This window comes from Lepidochelys kempii, chromosome 4 (assembly GCF_965140265.1).
Source record: "Lepidochelys kempii isolate rLepKem1 chromosome 4, rLepKem1.hap2, whole genome shotgun sequence".
NCBI lineage: Eukaryota > Metazoa > Chordata > Testudines > Cheloniidae > Lepidochelys > Lepidochelys kempii.
In genome coordinates this window covers 66,776,177-66,795,093 of record NC_133259.1, presented here as the reverse complement: position 1 = coordinate 66,795,093, position 18,917 = coordinate 66,776,177, and the positions used below count along the sequence as shown (strand labels likewise).

General features: G+C 39.4%; 1 protein-coding gene across 2 annotated transcripts in view; it reads right to left on the bottom strand.

Moving 5' to 3' along the window:
- Nucleotides 1-18,917, bottom strand: part of TLL1 (tolloid like 1) — a 192,994-nt gene that overhangs the window by 71,383 nt on the left and 102,694 nt on the right. For both annotated transcript variants that reach the window (XM_073341559.1, XM_073341558.1), the window contains exon 6: nucleotides 3,626-3,804. In XM_073341559.1, the coding sequence (XP_073197660.1) occupies nucleotides 3,626-3,804 (179 nt within the window). The remainder of the gene's footprint in view (nucleotides 1-3,625; nucleotides 3,805-18,917) is intronic.

The following is an 18,917-nucleotide window of genomic DNA, read 5'->3' as shown; positions in this document are numbered from 1 at the left end:
AACTTTAACTCTTAGCCTATATCAGTTGCATGTAGCGTAACACTTAAAACATAACGAGACTGACTTAGTTTAAAGAGATTTTCGAAACTGCATGTTATGTTGTGTGTGTTTAAGAGCTGTGTAATTTAGTTTCTTGTTTTACCCAAGCCATCTGGTAAAATAAGGCACTAAAAGCAAAATAAAACACTGCTGCACAAACACTGAGCAATTGGTTAACAAATAAAACAGAAGCACTGTTAAGATGAAAGCAGAAAAACCCCATATACTGAAAAATAAGTTCTCTTTATTTTATCCTGTTAGGCTATTTATTTTGTAGGACTCTAAAATATCCTATATCTGTTTAATCTGTACCTTCATATTTCTTTTGAGACTTGAGCCGTTATTATAATTCCATTCTGGAAATGTTTAAAAGGGATTTAAGTTGGCTAAGTGTGACACCCTCTCCCCCAGTGAAAATCCTAAAAAGCTAGGATTGCCAAGTTATAGCACCCTTCTTAGACCACACAGGATGTTTCCACTGACAGCAACAGATTGTTTCTATCATCAAAAGAACTCAACTCCAACTGTAAAGGAAACACTCTACAGACTACACATCTCCCTCACAGTACAATGCAAAACTTTAATTACAACCTCATACTTCCCCCACAAACACCTAACACATTGCACATTGTCAATCCTGTATATGTGAAAAAGTTGCTGAGGATGTATTTATTATTTGTGTTTATTATGTATGTATTATTATTCAAATGTAATAAAAAATTATGTGCATGTGTGAAAAAGTTAGGGAATAATCATAAGTTATCAAGTCATCAGTGCATGAGCAATCAGGACAAAGTTAGGTAAGGTATGGACCTTCCTTGAGCAAGCCAACATTTGCACTTCTAGTACAAACCTTTGCTTAAGGAATATGGCCCAGATCCTCAAAGATAATTATGTGCCTAATGCCCATTCAAATCAATGAGAGTTAGATGCCTATATACCTATATGCTTATTACTGTGAGTAGTGCCAATGATTTTAGTAGGCAGGTTTTGCGGACTGGCACAATCTGATTAGTGATTGTCAACCTATATTATAAAAGGGGATAGACAGTGTCAGGGGGGAGAGAGAGCGAGAAAGAAACTGACAATGCAAGTTTGTTCTGCCTCAACCTGTTGTCAGGAGAGGGAAACTAACAATCTGATCTTGCTATAAGGCAAATTAAAGGAAGAAATATTGCTAAAATATTATGTATTAGGCATAAAAGAAGTGACAAAAAAAATAGATTAGATCATAGCTGTCATCTGTCATCTCTTGCAGAATGCTCTGCTGTTGTGACTGGAATAGCTAATAAATAAATATAACCCTTTGCTCTTGCATAGTATTTTTCATCTGTAGATCTCCACATGCTTTCCAAAGCAGCTAAGTATCATTACTTCCATTTTACAAATGATGATACTTAGGCAGAGTGAGATGAAGTAACTTGGCCAAAGTCACCCAGGTCAGAGACAGAACCAGGAATAAACACAGGCATCCTGATTCCAAGGCATGGGCCCTAGCCTTTAGATTACATTGCTTCTCATGCTCAGCATGATAGTCCACATTTGATAATAAAAATGAAAATTGCTGATAAACCAATTTAAATTGCTTGTGAACTATAATCTATATTTTACCAAAAGCCATTTTTATCTCCTAGAAGTTTAAACATAATTTTGTATTTCAAAATTGTTACTGTGCCATGAAGAACTCACCTGAACTAAATATGAGTAATTTGTAAGAATAAATGCATCTGCAGCAACATAAGGTCTAGGCTTCTAGAATCAAGCACAGTATTTGCATGCTAGCAGAAGCAGCGATTTTTATTCTTCTCAGAGACGCTCTTCTGTCCTTGTCTCTGTGGGCCAAAATCAGCTTCTGTAGCCCAACTCTGGTTCCAACAAGAACAGGTCAGACAAGCATTGCAAAGAATGGTTGATAAGAATAAAACTGTCAATTGTATGGGCCAGATTGTAAACCTGATTTGTTAATGCATTTAAATATGGGTGTATAAATGGCTAGTCAGATAACACATATCAATTTGCATACCAATATTGGTTTTATGTATACAATCATCATTACTGTCCATGCAAATTTAATGCAAAATTGCATAGGCATATTTCCACGTCAATATGGGCTTCTGAAATTTTGAAAATCACGCCTTTAGCATCTAAAACATCAACTTTGAAATACAGAGTCTCTGAAATCATAGGTTTGTATCTTGACAAGATAATCTCAACTTGCCTACTTCACAGTTAGGTAAACTGAGTATCATACAAGTCAGGACTTCCCGGGTGAGTGTCTTATTAAAAACTAAATTTCTAGCCTTTATGGTTATGAAGAAAACCTTCCAGTTGTGAACCAAGTGTAAACCAATGAAGTGATGTCTTGCTTAGTCTGCATAGACAGTTTCAGTGCTGCTACTGCTTGGAAGTGTTATCAGGCACCTGAAGCTGGTGTGGGAGGCAGCTGCTACCACTTTTAAGAAGCAGGGTTGTCAAGCAGGAGCCTACTACTTCTTCCACCTGGAGTAGAAGGCTTTGCAGGATGATCATGGTACATAGTCATGTGTGTGCCACTGCAGCAGAGGGTTTGTGGACTTGTACATGTGTGGGAAAGGGATGAGATCATATATTTATTTAATGAATGGGTAGGGAGAATGCTGTCCAGCAAGACTTTATTGTTGAGCAAAACAGCCTTAACTGTTTTATTTAGGAGTATGGGAAGTGGCCCAGCACTCATTTATCGGAGGCAGCATGAATTAAGTTAGCCGGTGTTATTTGAGTGGGCAGCACTAATTAGAAGAACTGAGTTCACCCAACAGACCCACGCCCAGTAGTATACAATCAGTAGGAGAACATATAGTAGGGGGTGTGGCTTGGTGCAGGTGAGGCTTAGGCACCAGTATAGTTCAACATGGTGAATAGGCTTAGACCCAGGGCAAGTAAGCACTGGATGGAGCTGGCTGGAAAGGTTCTCCTCCATGGAAAATGTTGACTTTTCATTGAAAAAAACAAACATTTTCTGACTGAAAACAGAAAACTTTTGATTTTTGATGAAAACTCAAATGTTCCCATATAAAGCAGACACTTGTCACAAAAAATGTTATTTAGACAAAAACTAAATTTTCTGTCAAAAAACAATGTCTGTTAATGTTTAGTTCATTTTCCAAGCCTTGTCACAATTGTACTTATCTTTAACATGAAACCACAGTCCCGCCTCCGCTGTATGAACATGAAAGGTCCCATGGCTCTTTTCATAAGACTAATGGTTTTCCCTGAAGTCCCTCCAGGTTGCTTAACTGGTTGTCTATTTGGCTGTTTCTCTCCACCTCAGTGGTATACTTCATACTTTAGTGGTACTGTATAAACTGTATATAGTTTGAATCATTTGGGGATCCCTCCAGATAAAAAAAATGGTGTAAATGTAAAAATGTTAATTTTGGCTAGTTTATTAGAATGTTGAATTTTCTAAGAACACTCAAAATCCCAATTACAATTATTTGAATTGAAAAGACTCATTTCAAAAATGTAAAAATTGTTACAATCTTCAATAAAACAAAAATAAACAGTTAAATAATATAACCTAAGAACCCGTAGCAAATTGTCTCACCTGGCTGGATGTTTTCTCTAATGATGGTTACATGGTCATCTCGGTCTGGCCGTGTGTGTTCATGCCAAAAGCCTATCACATGCCCTAGTTCATGAACAACAATTCCAAATTTATCACAGTTCTTGCCAATAGATATAGCCTGAGGACCATTCCCCCTTCGACCCACATAAGAACAGCACCTGTAATAAAAATGTCAATAGAGATTAAAACTTTCAAGAAAACGACTTAAAAATAAAATTTTGCTAGAGGGTAATTTAAAAAAAAAATCAATACAGTACATTACATGACAATGCTACAACAAGCTGAAGTTAGTATTTATAGTAGTTAATACAGAGTATTATTATATATAACTATTAGAATGAATTTCTTTATCCAAGGTGCCACTTGTGACCCAATGGGACTGTTATTTGTGTCCCTGGAGTCATTCTGAAAAACAAAGGAGATTTATACACCAAAACAAACAAAATAAAATGGCTGTGATTAAAATCCATCTTTTTGCGTGTTGTGCTGCTTCTGTGCTGTCTTTCATATGAGAGTAGCACATATAACACCACCAGATGTGATTGGCCCTCTACTGCTCTGCTTGGGAATGGAGCACCTACTGCAGCCATCTCTGGATCATTAGGAAGTGCTGCCATCAGCTTTTTCAAATTCCTCTCCCACATTCCCTGAATAAGGATCCATGAAGAAACATCTTTTTTTCAGTAGAGGAGACAGTCCACACCAGAAACCCTCCACATCTTCATGCTTTCTGGCTTGGAGAGAGAAGTTGCCCTCACTCAAGAACTAATGGACGGAGAATGTTCCACTTTAGTATGCAAAGAGCAAAACCTAGTTTAAAATCTAAAAATGCTTTCTATGACAAATAAATAAAAAATAAAAAAAGAACAAAAGTAAAGTCTCCATGACTAACCCTACTGGACTTGAATCTTCTCTCATGTAGTCTCCTCTCAATAGTAAAACACTAGTTTTCATACCACTGTAATTCCATTGATTTCACTGGGACTATTCATATGTTTAAAGTTAATCATGTACCTAAGTGCTTTGACAATTGGTGCCTAAATCACATCAGAAATTGAATTAGAAAACTATTGTGTCTACATCTATTTTCCCAAACCTTTCACCAGGCCCCACAGACTTGTGTCTCCATAAAATCCCTCAACTCTAAAAATACACAATGATTCCCCCTCTATAGCATTCCTGTTGTATTTCTGACTCATTCCAGAACCACCAAATGGTCTGAGGCTGAACAAAATTTTCTTTCTAATAAGAACACAAAAGCTATGAGTTTGGTTCCAATATCTCAATCTTTCAACGAGACTTATATAGCTGTGGGGGCGAGGAACAGGGAAGAGTGGAGAAGAAGCAGCAGGGAGCAGGGGTAGATTCCTGCTGTGTCTATCTCTGTTGTACTTCGTACCAACACTCATCCAGATTTCATAGTCACTCAACTCTGGTTGGCTCCTAAGTAAATCTTTCATTTTTAATCTGAAAATTCAAACTACTTCATTAATTATGGTTGCAGGGCTTTAGAAATATTAAATGTTAATGATACCATAACCCTTTGAAGATTTACCTAACATCTCACAGAACAAAACACAGAAGAGAGATGAATACTTTGTAGATAACCCTGAAATGGAGTGAAATGAGGTTTAGAATCCCATGATACTCCTGTGCTTAAGTAAACAGGAATGCCATCTCTCCCCCTCGCTGAGATTTTTCTGGGTATATGTGACAGATAATGTGGCCCACAAAAGTAATCTTTCAATACTGGGAAATTGTAGTCCAGAAATAAATGGTCTACTTGTTCTCCCTCTCCCTTCTTCTTGGATAAGAGTCTTCATCCTGAAGAGTCATATTTTTCTGAGGAGTGGTTGAAAAAAAAAAAAGCCAGCTTCACAACTGCTCTCATTTTTCATTCCTTTTTTTCTGTGCTTTCATGATTCCAATGTAAACTAATGGAGCTGGTATGCCCTTTTCAGCGTCCATACTCAGCAGTTTTCTGAGATGTCTGCTCTTTTGGAAGGTCTGGAAAAATGTAGTCTGCTCACTATGACAGGAAAAGGAAAGAATGGAGACTAAAGCAAAACCTATAGGGATGGAGAGATATTTGGGATCAAATGGTTGGCTGAGATTTCTGACACACATCTGTCTCTATCACTTTATCTACTGCGTACAATATAGCAAGAATAGTAAGAGGTGAATATGACTCCATCACAAGCTCTTTAATGACCTTAAAATAAAAAAAAGTATCCTACAAAAAGTGAATGGATGAATTGCTAAGGAGCAGTTCAGAGGAATAGCACAAGGATGTAGAGAAAAAAACAGAAAGGCTAAGGCACAAAATGAATTACACCTAGCAAAGGACATAAAAGGCAGTAAGAAGAGGTTCTTCAAAAGTATTAGGAACAAAAGAAAGATGAAAGAAAGTGTACTTCTTCTACTTAGTGGGGAAGGAGAGCTAATAACTGATGACATGAAGAAGGCTGAGATGTTTAAGGCCTATTTTGCTTCAGTCTTCATTAAAAAGGTTAATGGTGATCAGATATCCGACACAATTAATATTAACAAAAAGGGATCCGATGAAATTCATCCAAGGGTACTTAAGGAACTACCTGAAACAATCTCAGAACTGTTAGCAATTATGTTTGAAAACTCATGGAAGATGGGTAAGGTTCCAAAGGACAGGGGAAGGGCAAACAAAGTACCTATCTTTACAAAGGAGAAGAAAGAGGACTTAGGAAATTAGAGGCCACTCCACTTAACTTGAATACCTGGAAAGATACTGGAACCAATTATTAAATTATCAATTTGTAATCATCTAGAGGATAATAGAGTTACAAGGAATAGCCAACATGGATTTGTCAAGAGCAAATTTGTAAAACTAACCTAATTTCCTTCTTTAATGCAGTAGCTATGATATATCTTGATTTTAGTAAATCTTTTGACAATGTCCCACATGACATTCTCATAAGCAAACTAGGAAAATGTGGTCTAAATGGAATTATTATAAGGTGAAGGCACAACTTGTTGAAAGACTGCACTCCAAGAATAGTTATCAATGATTCATTGTCAAACTGGGAAGGCATATCTAGTGGGGTGCTGAAGGAGTCTGTCTTGTCAATATTTTCATTAATAACTTGGATAATAGAGTGGAGAATATGCTGACATTAGTGGCTGACACCAAGCAGGGAGGGGCCACAAGCACTTTGGAGGACAGGATTAGAACTGGAAAGGAATTTGACAAATTGGAGAACTAGTCTGAAACGAACAAGATGAAATTCAGTATAGACAAATGCAAAGTACTACACGGAGGAAGGAAAAATCAAATGCACAACTAGAAAATGGGAAATAACTGGCTAGGCTAGGCTACTACTGAAAAGGATTTGGAGTTCTAGTAGATCACAAATTCAATGAGAGTCAACAATGTGACAGGTTTCAGAGTAGCAGCCAAATGTGACAGAATTTCATAAAAGGTTAATATCATTCTGGAGTGTATTAACAGGAGTGTCATTTGTAAGATATGGGATGTAACTGTTTTGCTCTAATCGGCACTGGTAAAGCCTCAGTTAGAGTACTCTGTCCAATTCTGGGCACTGCACATTAGGAAAGATGTGGACACAAAATGATAAAAAGTTTAGAAAACCTGACCTATAAAGAGAGGTTAAAAACTGGGCATGGTTAGTTTTGAGAAAAAAAGACTGAAGACCTCATAATAGTCTCCAAATATATTAAGGGCTGTTATAAAGAGGACAGTGATCCATTGTTCTCCATGTCCACTGAAGGTAGGATAAGAAGTAATGGGCCAAGAGAGATGTAAATAAGATATTAGGGAAAAGTTTTAAGAGTAGTTAAACACTGGAATACATATCCAAGGGAGATTGTGGAATCCCAATCACTGAAGGTTTTTCAGAACATCTTAGACAAACACCTGTCAGGGATGGTCTAGGTACACTTGGTCCTGCCTCTTTGTGGACAGCTGGACTAAATAACCTCTTGAGGTCACTCCCAGCCCCACATTTCTATTATTCTAATCCTGCAGGCCCTCCTTGAAGAGTCTGGAAACCTACAGAAACAGCTGGAAGCAATTCAGGTGGTTATCTCTTCCTGTTTGCTGTACAGGAGCCACAGTCCGGTGGCACCTTAAAGACTAACAGATTTATTTGGGCATAAGCTTTTGTGGGTAAAAAACCCACGTCTTCAGATGCATGGAGTGAAAATTACAGGTACTCGCACAGATCCAGACAGATATTTATGCCTATCTTTTCATACTGCTAAATTCAGTGCCTTGCATGGTACCAAGTACTGAATTTAGCTGTATGAAAAAACTCGCACAGATACAGACAGATATTTTTGCCTGTATATATAATTTTCACTCCATGCATCTGAAGAAGTGGGGTTTTTACCCACAAAAGCTTATGCCCAAATAAATCTGTTAGTCTTTAAGGTGCCACCAAACTGTGGCTCCTGTACAGTAAATAGGAGAAGATAACCACCTGATCATCATATACAGACTAACATGGCTACCCCTCTGATAGCTAGAAGCAAGAAGAGAGAAGAGGTACCAGCATAATGTGAGCAACTCCTCTATGTAACCCTCAAGTGATCTATACACCACAGTTTTCAAAATGCAATCTAAGGAAAAAATAAACTAAAAATAATTTATAATTTATCCAAGATGCTACCATATTACTGCCAGAGCTCTGTTACTGGCGGGTTACATGACTCTGTTAATCGCAGATGAGCCTCAACAATGGGTAACTGAGACTGCATATTTAGGGGGGAAACATTTTTAAATAGAATAAAACACATGGATTGGCTATTTTAGTTTGAGCCAATTCCCTTGTATTTACAAAGAAGGCAACAGCACCTTCAGTCAGTATTATACCAGCCTATTTTGTGTCTTATATCCCACTGTCAATTACTTTTTCAAATCATGAGGCAATAGCATAGTCCTAGAAAATTCAGCCACAGGCAGTACTCATCACTGTTTTTCTTCTGCTGCTTCTTCTTTACTCTGGCTGTCTCAAACAGAAACATAGAACCTTTCAAGATTCTGCTCTATTAGTTCCAAAAGCTAGGCAATGGGATTTGAAAAAAAAAACTAAAACATCCATCACAGCACATAAAATCACATAAAATGTTTGATATGTAAACAAATACTAATTATTTGCCTTTGAATAACAGTAGTGTAAAATATTGTCCTAGGGAGCTTTGGGTTTTATATCACAAAATGAGGTCGCTTTTTACAGTATATTCCTTGATTTTGTGAAATTTTACTGCTATTCCCTTTAAAGCGAGACAATGTGGGCACGATTTTCAAAAGTAAACAGTAATTTTGGGTGCTCAACTTGAGATACTGTAAAGGTGTCCTGGCTTCAGAAGGTGAATGGACAGGCCTTTCTGAAAATTAGGCACCCTCGGGCATCTCAAGTTGAGCAGCCAAATTATGTTAAAAACAGAGTATCAGCCTATTTTTAAAAAATTGGCTGATTATGGCAATTTCTTAACTTTGATTACTAAATGGAGTTCAAGCACTTCACACAGATTGCAGACTAGCTCTTTGATTCTCTTTTTCTACTTCAAAGAAGAACAGCCATCAACAGTAAACACTGTGTCTTAAAATAACAGTAGTAGTATAGAATCCTCGGGGAGTGGGGGGTCATTAGGATTTACTGCATCGAGCGCCCTGCCATGCACACATCAGATTTATCCAATTAAGTTACAACATTCTGATCACTCAGACAACAAAATGGAGTCAAAGGGTCAAGAATATTACAAAGTTATACATCAAAAGGCACTGATTTGCAAGACCTTTGTTGTGACCACACTTTTACGTGCGCTTGGCACAAGGCCCAGGCATCTCTCTACAGTATGAGCACTTGTCATCCTTCTCAAACTCAGCCAACAGGCAGACTTTAAAGCTCCTGATCTCTTTAATCTTTATTGCACCAGACAGCAGTTGAAGATGGTAACTATTTATGAATCTCTAATTCCATGTAATCAGTCTAGCTGATCAATAATGGTGAGCAAAGAGAAACAACTGTCAGAGAGAAAGTGCAGTGATCGCTACCGCTATTCTTTGAAAAATAAGGGCCCTTTGAGCCTCACAGAGCTGCCATAAAATGTGTCTTAAAATTGATGAGTGGGAAGGGGAAATCTCTGGGATCATAGTCTCAGTTTTTTGGCGGGTTAAACAGGTGCACACTACAAAATGTGATACTTTAAAGCACCCTATTGAATGATAATAGCAGTTCACCATGACATTAACTGCATGGTGCTGTGGATGAAAATGATGCAGAACTCCACAAACCCACTCGGATTACTCCCTTTATTCTGGTTACATAGAGAGGAAAACAATCTGTAATTCACAAGAGAACTCAGTATGAAGCAATTTTGTTAATCACTTTACTGGTGAAAGCACACTCCTTCCATTCACAATCCAAAATGCCTCTAGGTAAAGTGGAAATTGGATTGGCACTCATACAGAAATAAAGTTAGCAATAGTGGTCTGCCTTGGACATTTTCACCAGGAATGAAATTGTAAGGAAAATTATTGTTAGCAGTTTTCTTCCACCTTCATATATAATTCTTGGTAAAAGGCTTGTAGTCAAAACCACATTATTTTCCTTACATTCTAATTTTGGACTATATATATACACACAATCTTTTGTTCCATTTGTAGTAGCTTACTCATTTATTCCCAGACTAGCCTCTAAAATGGCACATGAATACAGAAGGCCAATATTTGTTCTAATCTGATGAATTTATCCCTTTTGGTCCTTTTCACAAATTGTCCACAAATAGATCATGAGTTTTACTGATTTGTTTGATATTCAAAACTATTCTCTGAATAGTTTACTAGAAATAATTTCAACTTGCTAAATGTTTGTAAACTGTTTAGAGTGGGCATTCATTCGATTACTTAATATTCAGAAATGCCACCCACCCTCCTCAACTGGTGGGGGAAGTTGATGTTCCTGGCAGAGAAGGATGACAGCCTCAATAGTGAGGGAGGGAGTCACTCACTGAGGGACACCAAGTAATTCCTCCTCACCATCCTTGGAGTCTCTGGCACTCCTTAGCCAGATAGGTGGGGGATGGGAAGAGTGCTAATTGGCCAGCATTCCCAAGCTCATAAAATTTAACTTGGAGCAGGTGCCTGCACAGCTCCATTCCAGCAGAGAAAGGGTTATTTACCATTCCAGCAGCAGCAGCTGCTGCCAATAGTATGCAAAGGAAGACAGGTAAGACCAATGGCCTGCAGATAACTGATGCAGATAATGAGTCAGGGGACGAGGAGAACAGGTGAGCAGGACTTCGGTGGTGGTGGGTCAGAGGAGTGCATTCCTCCTGGATGGGATCCTAAATTCTTTATACAGGTGGTCCATGGGTCCAAGTTTGGGGAAAGTGAGGGTCCAAGCCTCAGGAAGGTGTGTGGGTGGTGGCTCCTAGTCAGGCATTCTTCACCCATCTGGCATCAGGTTCTTCTGGAGTGTACAATTCCCACCATTGTCAGAATGACAAGGGAAATGAAAGGACATTTTAAAGTGTGGGAAAGATTTCTGGAAGAGTTTAATGGGATTTCAATATAACGTTTGGACTGGTTGCTCAAGACTGAACTGCAGATACAATCTGACATCTTGGGAGGCACAGGTTTACTTTCAAGGAAGGTGGTGTGCACAGAAGTGGCCAGAAAGCTGTGTGGCTCTGGCCATTACAAGAGACATTACCTTCCTCAAGGTTTTTCCTATAATGCTGGCAGTCACTCTTTGGGGAGAAAGCTTTTAAAAAAAGAAAGTGCGTTTCTGGTGCAAAAAACAATCTGTGGTCCATATTGTAAATATACAGTTGGCTAAGACTGCTTAAGTAATGAAGCTGGTGAGGGCCTTCATTTTATACCTGAGCCTGAATGTCTACACTGTCATTAAACACCACCTTAGCCCAAGGTTCGTGAGCCCTCATCAGCTGTCATGAGGCAACTGTGGGTATCTAACTGCAATGTAGACATACCCGCAGGGCCTGTGAGCGAGCCTTAGAGAATTCATGACATTTAGGGCTCAGGAAGGGCTTCATCATGGTTGGGCCATACCTACACACCAGATGGTGCAATATGGGGTGTCTTTGACCCACTGCAGGTTGGCTCTCTCCACTATATCTGGTGAAATAGCAGGCCTGTCCTACTCAAGTAGGCTGGCAGGTTTCCCAGATCCAGGCAGGCTTTGTTTTACCACTGAAGCTCTTAGAAGGGTGGTACAGGAGGGGTTGGCACTAGAGGGACAACATTACGTATAACAGTGAAAACCCAGTCTTATTAAAGGCTTTAGGATGGGTCTGCAGCTGTGAGAGGGAGGCCATTTTATTTAGGGTGGTATTCATTTTTGCCCTCTTTGGCACTTTTCAAGTGAGGGAATTGGTGCTTTTGGCAACTGTGGGAAGGTTCCAGTGAGCATTGAATTTAACAGAGTACGACAATCGACAGGAACAGTGGTCCCGGCAGTTAAGGTCCTCAAAAAGAAGAGAAGGGCATATGTGGCATTGAAGGAATGTGCAGACAAACACTTGTGCCCTGTAAAGGCAGTGAAAGCCTTACTAAAAATCCAGAGCCTGCAGCCAGGCCTGCTGTCCACACACAGTGATGGCAGCTTCCTAACAAGATACCAATTTCCTGCGCTACTGAGGAAAAACCTTGCGCTACTACGTTCTTGACCTAGGTATATTTGGTACTCATTCTTTCAGGACTGGGACAGTGACATCAATGTCTGCAGGGGCTTTGGTCCATGGAAAGTAGAGGTGAAAGGGTACAGGAAATCAAGGTGTTACAGGACGTATGTCTGCACCTAGGAAAAGATCGCAGGGAACTGTAAAAAGCAACTAATCCCATAAGCTTTTTTGTTTCAGAGGATACCCAGAGCATACTTAATATTCAGATCTGAAGCACTCTGTAGAAGGGGGCAGCCAGGATGGCAGGCAGATCTCAGCTAGGCTTCAGTCTGAAGCTTTTTGCGTCCAGTGGTTCGGCAGAAGAGGCATGCAATGGGATCAGCTCATGCCACTTCTACTCTCATTGTTGAACAAAGCAGACCCCCTCGCATCCTGGCTATCCACCTTGGAGAATAATCTCAAGGACTGCACAGGAGTCAATTTAAGGGATAGAATCCAGAGGGATGTTAGCTGGGTTAGGCAACTGTGGCCAGCGGTTATGTTAGTATGATCAGAAAAGCCTACAAGATGGGTTTGGCAGGGAGCTGCAGATGCAGCCTGCATGGACAAGGCAAGGAAGAAAGTGAACAGAGAGGTCACTAGCATATTCCTGGAGACAGGGGGTTCAGTGATACAGCACAGGGATATCTATTACAAAAGGCCTGAATTTTTCAGAGATTATGGGCACATCTGTCAGAAGGAAGCACTGACAAATGGTTGTGGAATGTGAGGGCCTGGATTGGGCAGGAGTTGTGCGGGTTGGGGGAGGAGAGATGGTGATCAAGATGGCACTCCCTGTTCCCAGTGGGGTTAAAGGATAAAATGAACAGTTCCTAGAGGTAAAAACCTGGGATTTTGGTGAAGGCCCTTTGTCTTACAGGATATGGTCAGACTTTGTGGTCCTTGTCGGTTGAGGTCCTCACCCTTCTGCACCCTCTGTCCCCATCAGAGTGAGCTGAGTCCTGGGAGGTAGGCTGAGGAAAGACTACCCCAAGTTATGGACCCTAGAGTAGGAGTTCTGTAACACCTGCCAGGTATAGGAGCATATGGGTGATGGGTGGGTAGAGCCCCTCCCCTATGTTTAGCTTTAACAAAAGTTACAGCCTGCCAGATAAAATCCATCAATGTGTCTATCCTCATTTCACCGCTAAGTCTACATCACTTTGCTACTTAAGCTGTACGACTAGTCACCTTCAGTAAGTCATATGCTGTTGTTTCTCTTCCTGGACTGGATGATTTAACTTTTATAAACTACTTCTCCTTTAGTCAGAAGTTAATTTCATTTCTTGATTAGACAAATCTTTGCTACGGGTTCAAAATTTGATTTCCTGTTAATATTCAGACTATACCAACAAAACTTTGTACTCTCACACAAACTTCCAAGAAGCAAACAAAAAGTGGTACAAACATGACTGAATTAGAATGTGATTCACAGCTCACAAAAACCTTCAGTAACACTCCTCCTCCTCCCCCCTCCCCACTACTTATCCAGTTCTACTCATGCTTATGACTTGAAGGGTTATAAACGGTGAACGACCAGAGCTTCACTATGACCTAGCTTCTTCATGCATGACTGTGGTAGCCATTACTAACATTTAGAGACCTTTTAATATGATTATTTTAATATAAATATTACTTTTTTTAACTCCATGAAAGAACTGTATCACCTGTTTAAATAGCCAGTCATTTCTACATGCAAGAAATAAAGCTACTAAAACAAAACTTTAAAGCATAAGTATATTTTTAAAGACAGAATATAACCTTTATCCATTTTTTAAAAAATCCAGTCTGTAATGTCTAGCATGTAAACATGGCATTTGGTTCAAACAGCTTTTGACCATTTAGAAGCTGTACAGATTAGAGCATATGAAACTCATGACATGAGTTTTCTTTACTTCAAACAACTTTTTCAAACACCCATACTGAAGAAAATCAACAGTGACTGCTCTAAATCACATGAAGTCTGCCATAAGAAAGTAGTTAAGTGTGCAGGTAAATAACAAAAATTGCCACGAAGATCAAAGGCATGTTGCAGCGTGAAAACACTGTGACTTATTGTTCCTTTTCAGACTCACCACATACAAAACAGACTTGCTCTTTTTCTCAGTGATATTTATTGTGAGCATGAGATTAAGTGCCACTTGGGACAGCTGAGCCCTTTTTTGGCTTCTCATACTGCATAATATAGTGACTGAATCTCCAAGCAGTTTCCACATACCACCCAGGAACCATAAGCAGCAATTCTTTAAAGAATATTACAGACTGTAATTACCAACTAGCGGTTTACACAACATGGCACTCTTTCAACTTGTTTAGAGATAAAAATTTTACATACCACAACCCAATAACTACATCCATATTTATTATTTATCCAGTGGCCAAGAATAACAATGTACATTGCTTTGGTAACAATCATAAACCCTATGCTATAAATCGTTATTTTCCAGTGCTCATACTGCAGTACAAATGACCACCATCCACTAACTATGGAATCTCAACTCACCAGTGTTTGCCTTTTCAACTGTAATAGATGATGAAACAATACCTGGGTCCCATCTCAAACACTGTGTTAATTAAATGAGACATGGTGAGGATGAACCACAGTTCAAAATTGAAGCTAATAAAATGAATAATATGAGTAGAGGAAATTGCTACAAGCCTTCTGATGAGGAGATACCTGATCCATAGGTAATCAAAACCAAAAAGGTTGTGTATGGGCAAACAGTAATGAAAGCTTTGAATTACCCAGATATTAAAAAATAGAGAACATAAATGGAGATGAAGTTGAGGAGCTTCTAAGTAATAATCACAAGAGTACAATGTTTATTTTATTTTATTTTAATATAAGTGAGCAAAAAAAAGAATATGGATGATGACTATCTACAAAGTACATTTTGAAGTAAGTGAAAGAATGGTGGAAAGAGGTGGATGAGAAGTGGGATAAAGGGAAAGGACTAAAAGGAAAATTGCATGTATTAACAAATTCATATATGACCACACACTATTAGCATTAATTATAACAGAAACAAACAAAGGCCAATATGGAGAAGCAGAAGATGCAAAGAGTAAATCAAAAGTGGGAAATGAAACCATGCAGTTTTCTTCCCTTTGATACAATCTCTCACTTGGTAACTGTACCATCTATGTTAGTGATCATATTGTTCATAATGATATGCCGTCTCAAAAAATTCTGAGCTGAATTTCAGAGATTCTGAGGAACTGCAGTTCCCACAGAAATCAATGTGCATTATATGTGCTCCCTACTTCTGAAAACCAGGCCATTTATGATTAAACAGAGATTAGAGAAGCAATGGATCAGTTGATGTGTAGATAAGATTAGCATAGCAGAGTGCTATACCTCAATATATAAATTAACATTTTTCTGTTTGTTTCCTCATGAAATTCATTATCATGCCATTTTGGGAAGATACTACAGATTTTCTAAACAGAAAGGATCAGACTCAGAAATAGCTTAGCACTTTGCCCCAAAGACTGCCTTTTGAGAAATAAGAAGGAACATGTTCAGATATGCCGTAAGAAACCTCTGTAAAAATATATGCAAAAATAAATTCAACTACCATCTTTATGGAGATGACATACAGATCTATGTGTCTACTCCAGACCTGTCTCCTTCCATCCAAACCAAAATCTCAGCCTGTCTCTCTGACAACTCTTCATGGATGTCTAACCACCAGCTCAAGATCAACATGCTAAAACAGAGCTCTTAATTTTCCCTTCCTAATTTTCCCCCAAGCTCCCCCTACCACCTCCCTTCTTGATTACTGTGGACAACAGCACCGTCTCACCTGTCACTAGGGCCATCACCTGGGTATTATCTTTGACTCAGACCTCTCTCTTTAGGTCCTCATATCCAGGCTATGTCTAAATCTTGCCAATTCTTGCTGAATAACATCTCTAAAACACAGCCTTTCCTATCCATCCACACAGCAAAAACTCACTCAGGCTCTCATCCTCTCTCATCTTGACTACTGTAATATCCTTCTCTCTGGCCTTCAAAAATGCCATCTTGCCCCACTCATTCAGAATGCTGCTGCAAAGAGTATTTTCCTAGCCCCTTCCTTTAACCATCTTCTGTTGGTTCACCCTTCTCTGTTGCATCAAACATTAGCTACTTGTCTTCACTGTCAAGGTCCTTCATGGCCTATCCACACTCTACCTATCATCTCTCATTTACTGTAAGATGTCAACCATCATCTCTGATCAGCCCATGATAACAACATCCATCATCCACTTGTTAAATTTCCAAACAAGCACTTTTGAGCTTTGTCTCCTGCTGCCCCTCATGCTGGGAGGAGCACCTTGTAATCATCTGCAAATATTCATTCCAAAGAAAAAAAATGTCTTAATACTCTCCTTCGCCTACAAAAATTTTGACAACAGGTCACTGGCGTGATGCCACTGCTTAGGACACTGACCAATACTGTTTCATTGTTTCCTTGTATTCCCCTGTCTATTTGTACCTATCTGTTGTCTTTTGTCTTATTCTTGGGGTTTGTCTGCATGGTGATATAGTGTGTGACAAGCCAGGGTGTGAATTTGCAGCGTATTAGCCTGTCATGCACTAAATCGCTGTGTAGACGAGCCCTTGCATTATAAGCTTTCTGGGGAAGCTCTCTATTCTGTGTTTGTACAGCACATCACACAACAGGGTCCTGGTCGATGACTAGGGCTTTCTAGATGCTTCAGTAATACAAAAAATAAATAATGATAACAATTTGCTGACAAATCAACACAGCAGAGTGCCATGGGAAAGAACCAAGGTAATTTCCCGATGTGTCAGTCGTGGAGTGGAGAGTGAGTACAAATGGCTTGGTGTCTCTTTTGACTCGAGCCTTTCCACAGAAAATCCTGTGCCAGACATAGTACCAAAGTTGTTTGTACATACCAGTCCTTATTTATCCAAACAGTCTACTCTCTTATTTATCTGGCAAGGTGACAACCATACTAAAGTAACTTATGTTTCAGGAACATAAGAATCATTATTTGTCATTTCCTCCTTCTTCAGAGCTTCTTCAGCACTTTTAGATAGCTCAGAATGCAGCAGCACTTTTGCTCATTCATTTAAATAATTGTAGGCACGTAACACTCTCCCTGCAGTCTTTATAATTATCTGCTGATACCTGCTTTATAAATATCTGCTGACTAGCTCTTAGCTCCATTTCCAACAGTACTATGTTAACATGCACTGGGGAACTTTCAGTGCACACCACCAGGATCTACACGACCAGTTAGTGGACAACAAGCTAGTGTGCATTAGAATTTACACCCCAGATGGTGCAGACTAAGGCAACATGTAGACAAGCCCTAAGTATAAGACAAGAGACAACAGATAGATAAGGACAGACGGAGATTACAAGGAAACAATAAGACAATATTGGTCAGCCTGATCGGCTGTGTTTTAGCACACCAGCAGCCTAACTGTTGTTTTCTTCTTCTTCTTCTTCTTCTTTGTAGGCACCACATCAAAGGATCGTTTTAAGGATGATCATGAATTAACTTGCAGGTGTTTACAGGGGAAATCAGCCCCGGGTGACGTTAATATGGCATATGCAGTAAGGTCATTGACTGATTTGTAAAATCCAGAATTCTTGTTCAGAAAACAACTGGAATAATTATCAACGGCATTTGTGAGAAGCATTTCAGGATGGAGTGAGGTAACTGGTCACAACGATCAGTAATAAGACATGTTTTGTTCACTGTATTACATCAAGAAAAGGAGTACTTTTGGCACCTTAGAGACTAACCAATTTATTTGAGCATAAGTTTTCGTGAGCTACAGCTCACTTCATCGGATGCATACTGTGGAAAGTACAGAAGACGTTTTTATACACACAAACCATGAAAAAATGGATGATTATCACTACAAAAGGTTTTCTCTCCCCCCTCCCCACTCTCCTGCTGGTAATAGCTTATGTAAAGTGATCACTCTCCTTACAATGTGTATGATAACCAAGGTGGGCCATTTCCAGCACAAATCCAGGTTTTCTCCCCACACCCCCCCCAACACACACACAAACCCACTCTCCTGTTGGTAATAGCTTATCTATAGTGATCACTCTCCTTACAATGTGTATGATAATCAAGGTGGGCCATTTCCAGCGCAAATCCAGGGTTTAACAAGAACGTCTGAGGAAGGGGGGGGGGTTGGAAAAAACAAGGGGGAATAGGTTACCTTGCATAATGACTTAGCCACTCCCAGTCTCTATTCAAGCCTAAGTTAATTGTATCCAATTTACAAATGAATTCCAATTCAGCAGTCTCTCGCTGGAGTCTGGATTTGAAGTTTTTCTGTTGTAATATCGCAACTTTCATGTCTGTAATTGCGTGACCAGAGAGATTGAAGTGTTCCCCGACTGGTTTATGCATGTTATAATTCTTGACATGTCTGATTTGTGTCCATTTATTCTTTTACATAGAGACTGTCCAGTTTGACCAATGTACGTGGCACAGGTGCATTGCTGGCACATGATGACATATATCACATTGGCAGATGTGCAGGTGAACGAGCCTCTGATAGTGTGGGTGATGTTATTAGGCCCTGTGATGGTGTCCAACAGGAGACTGGGTT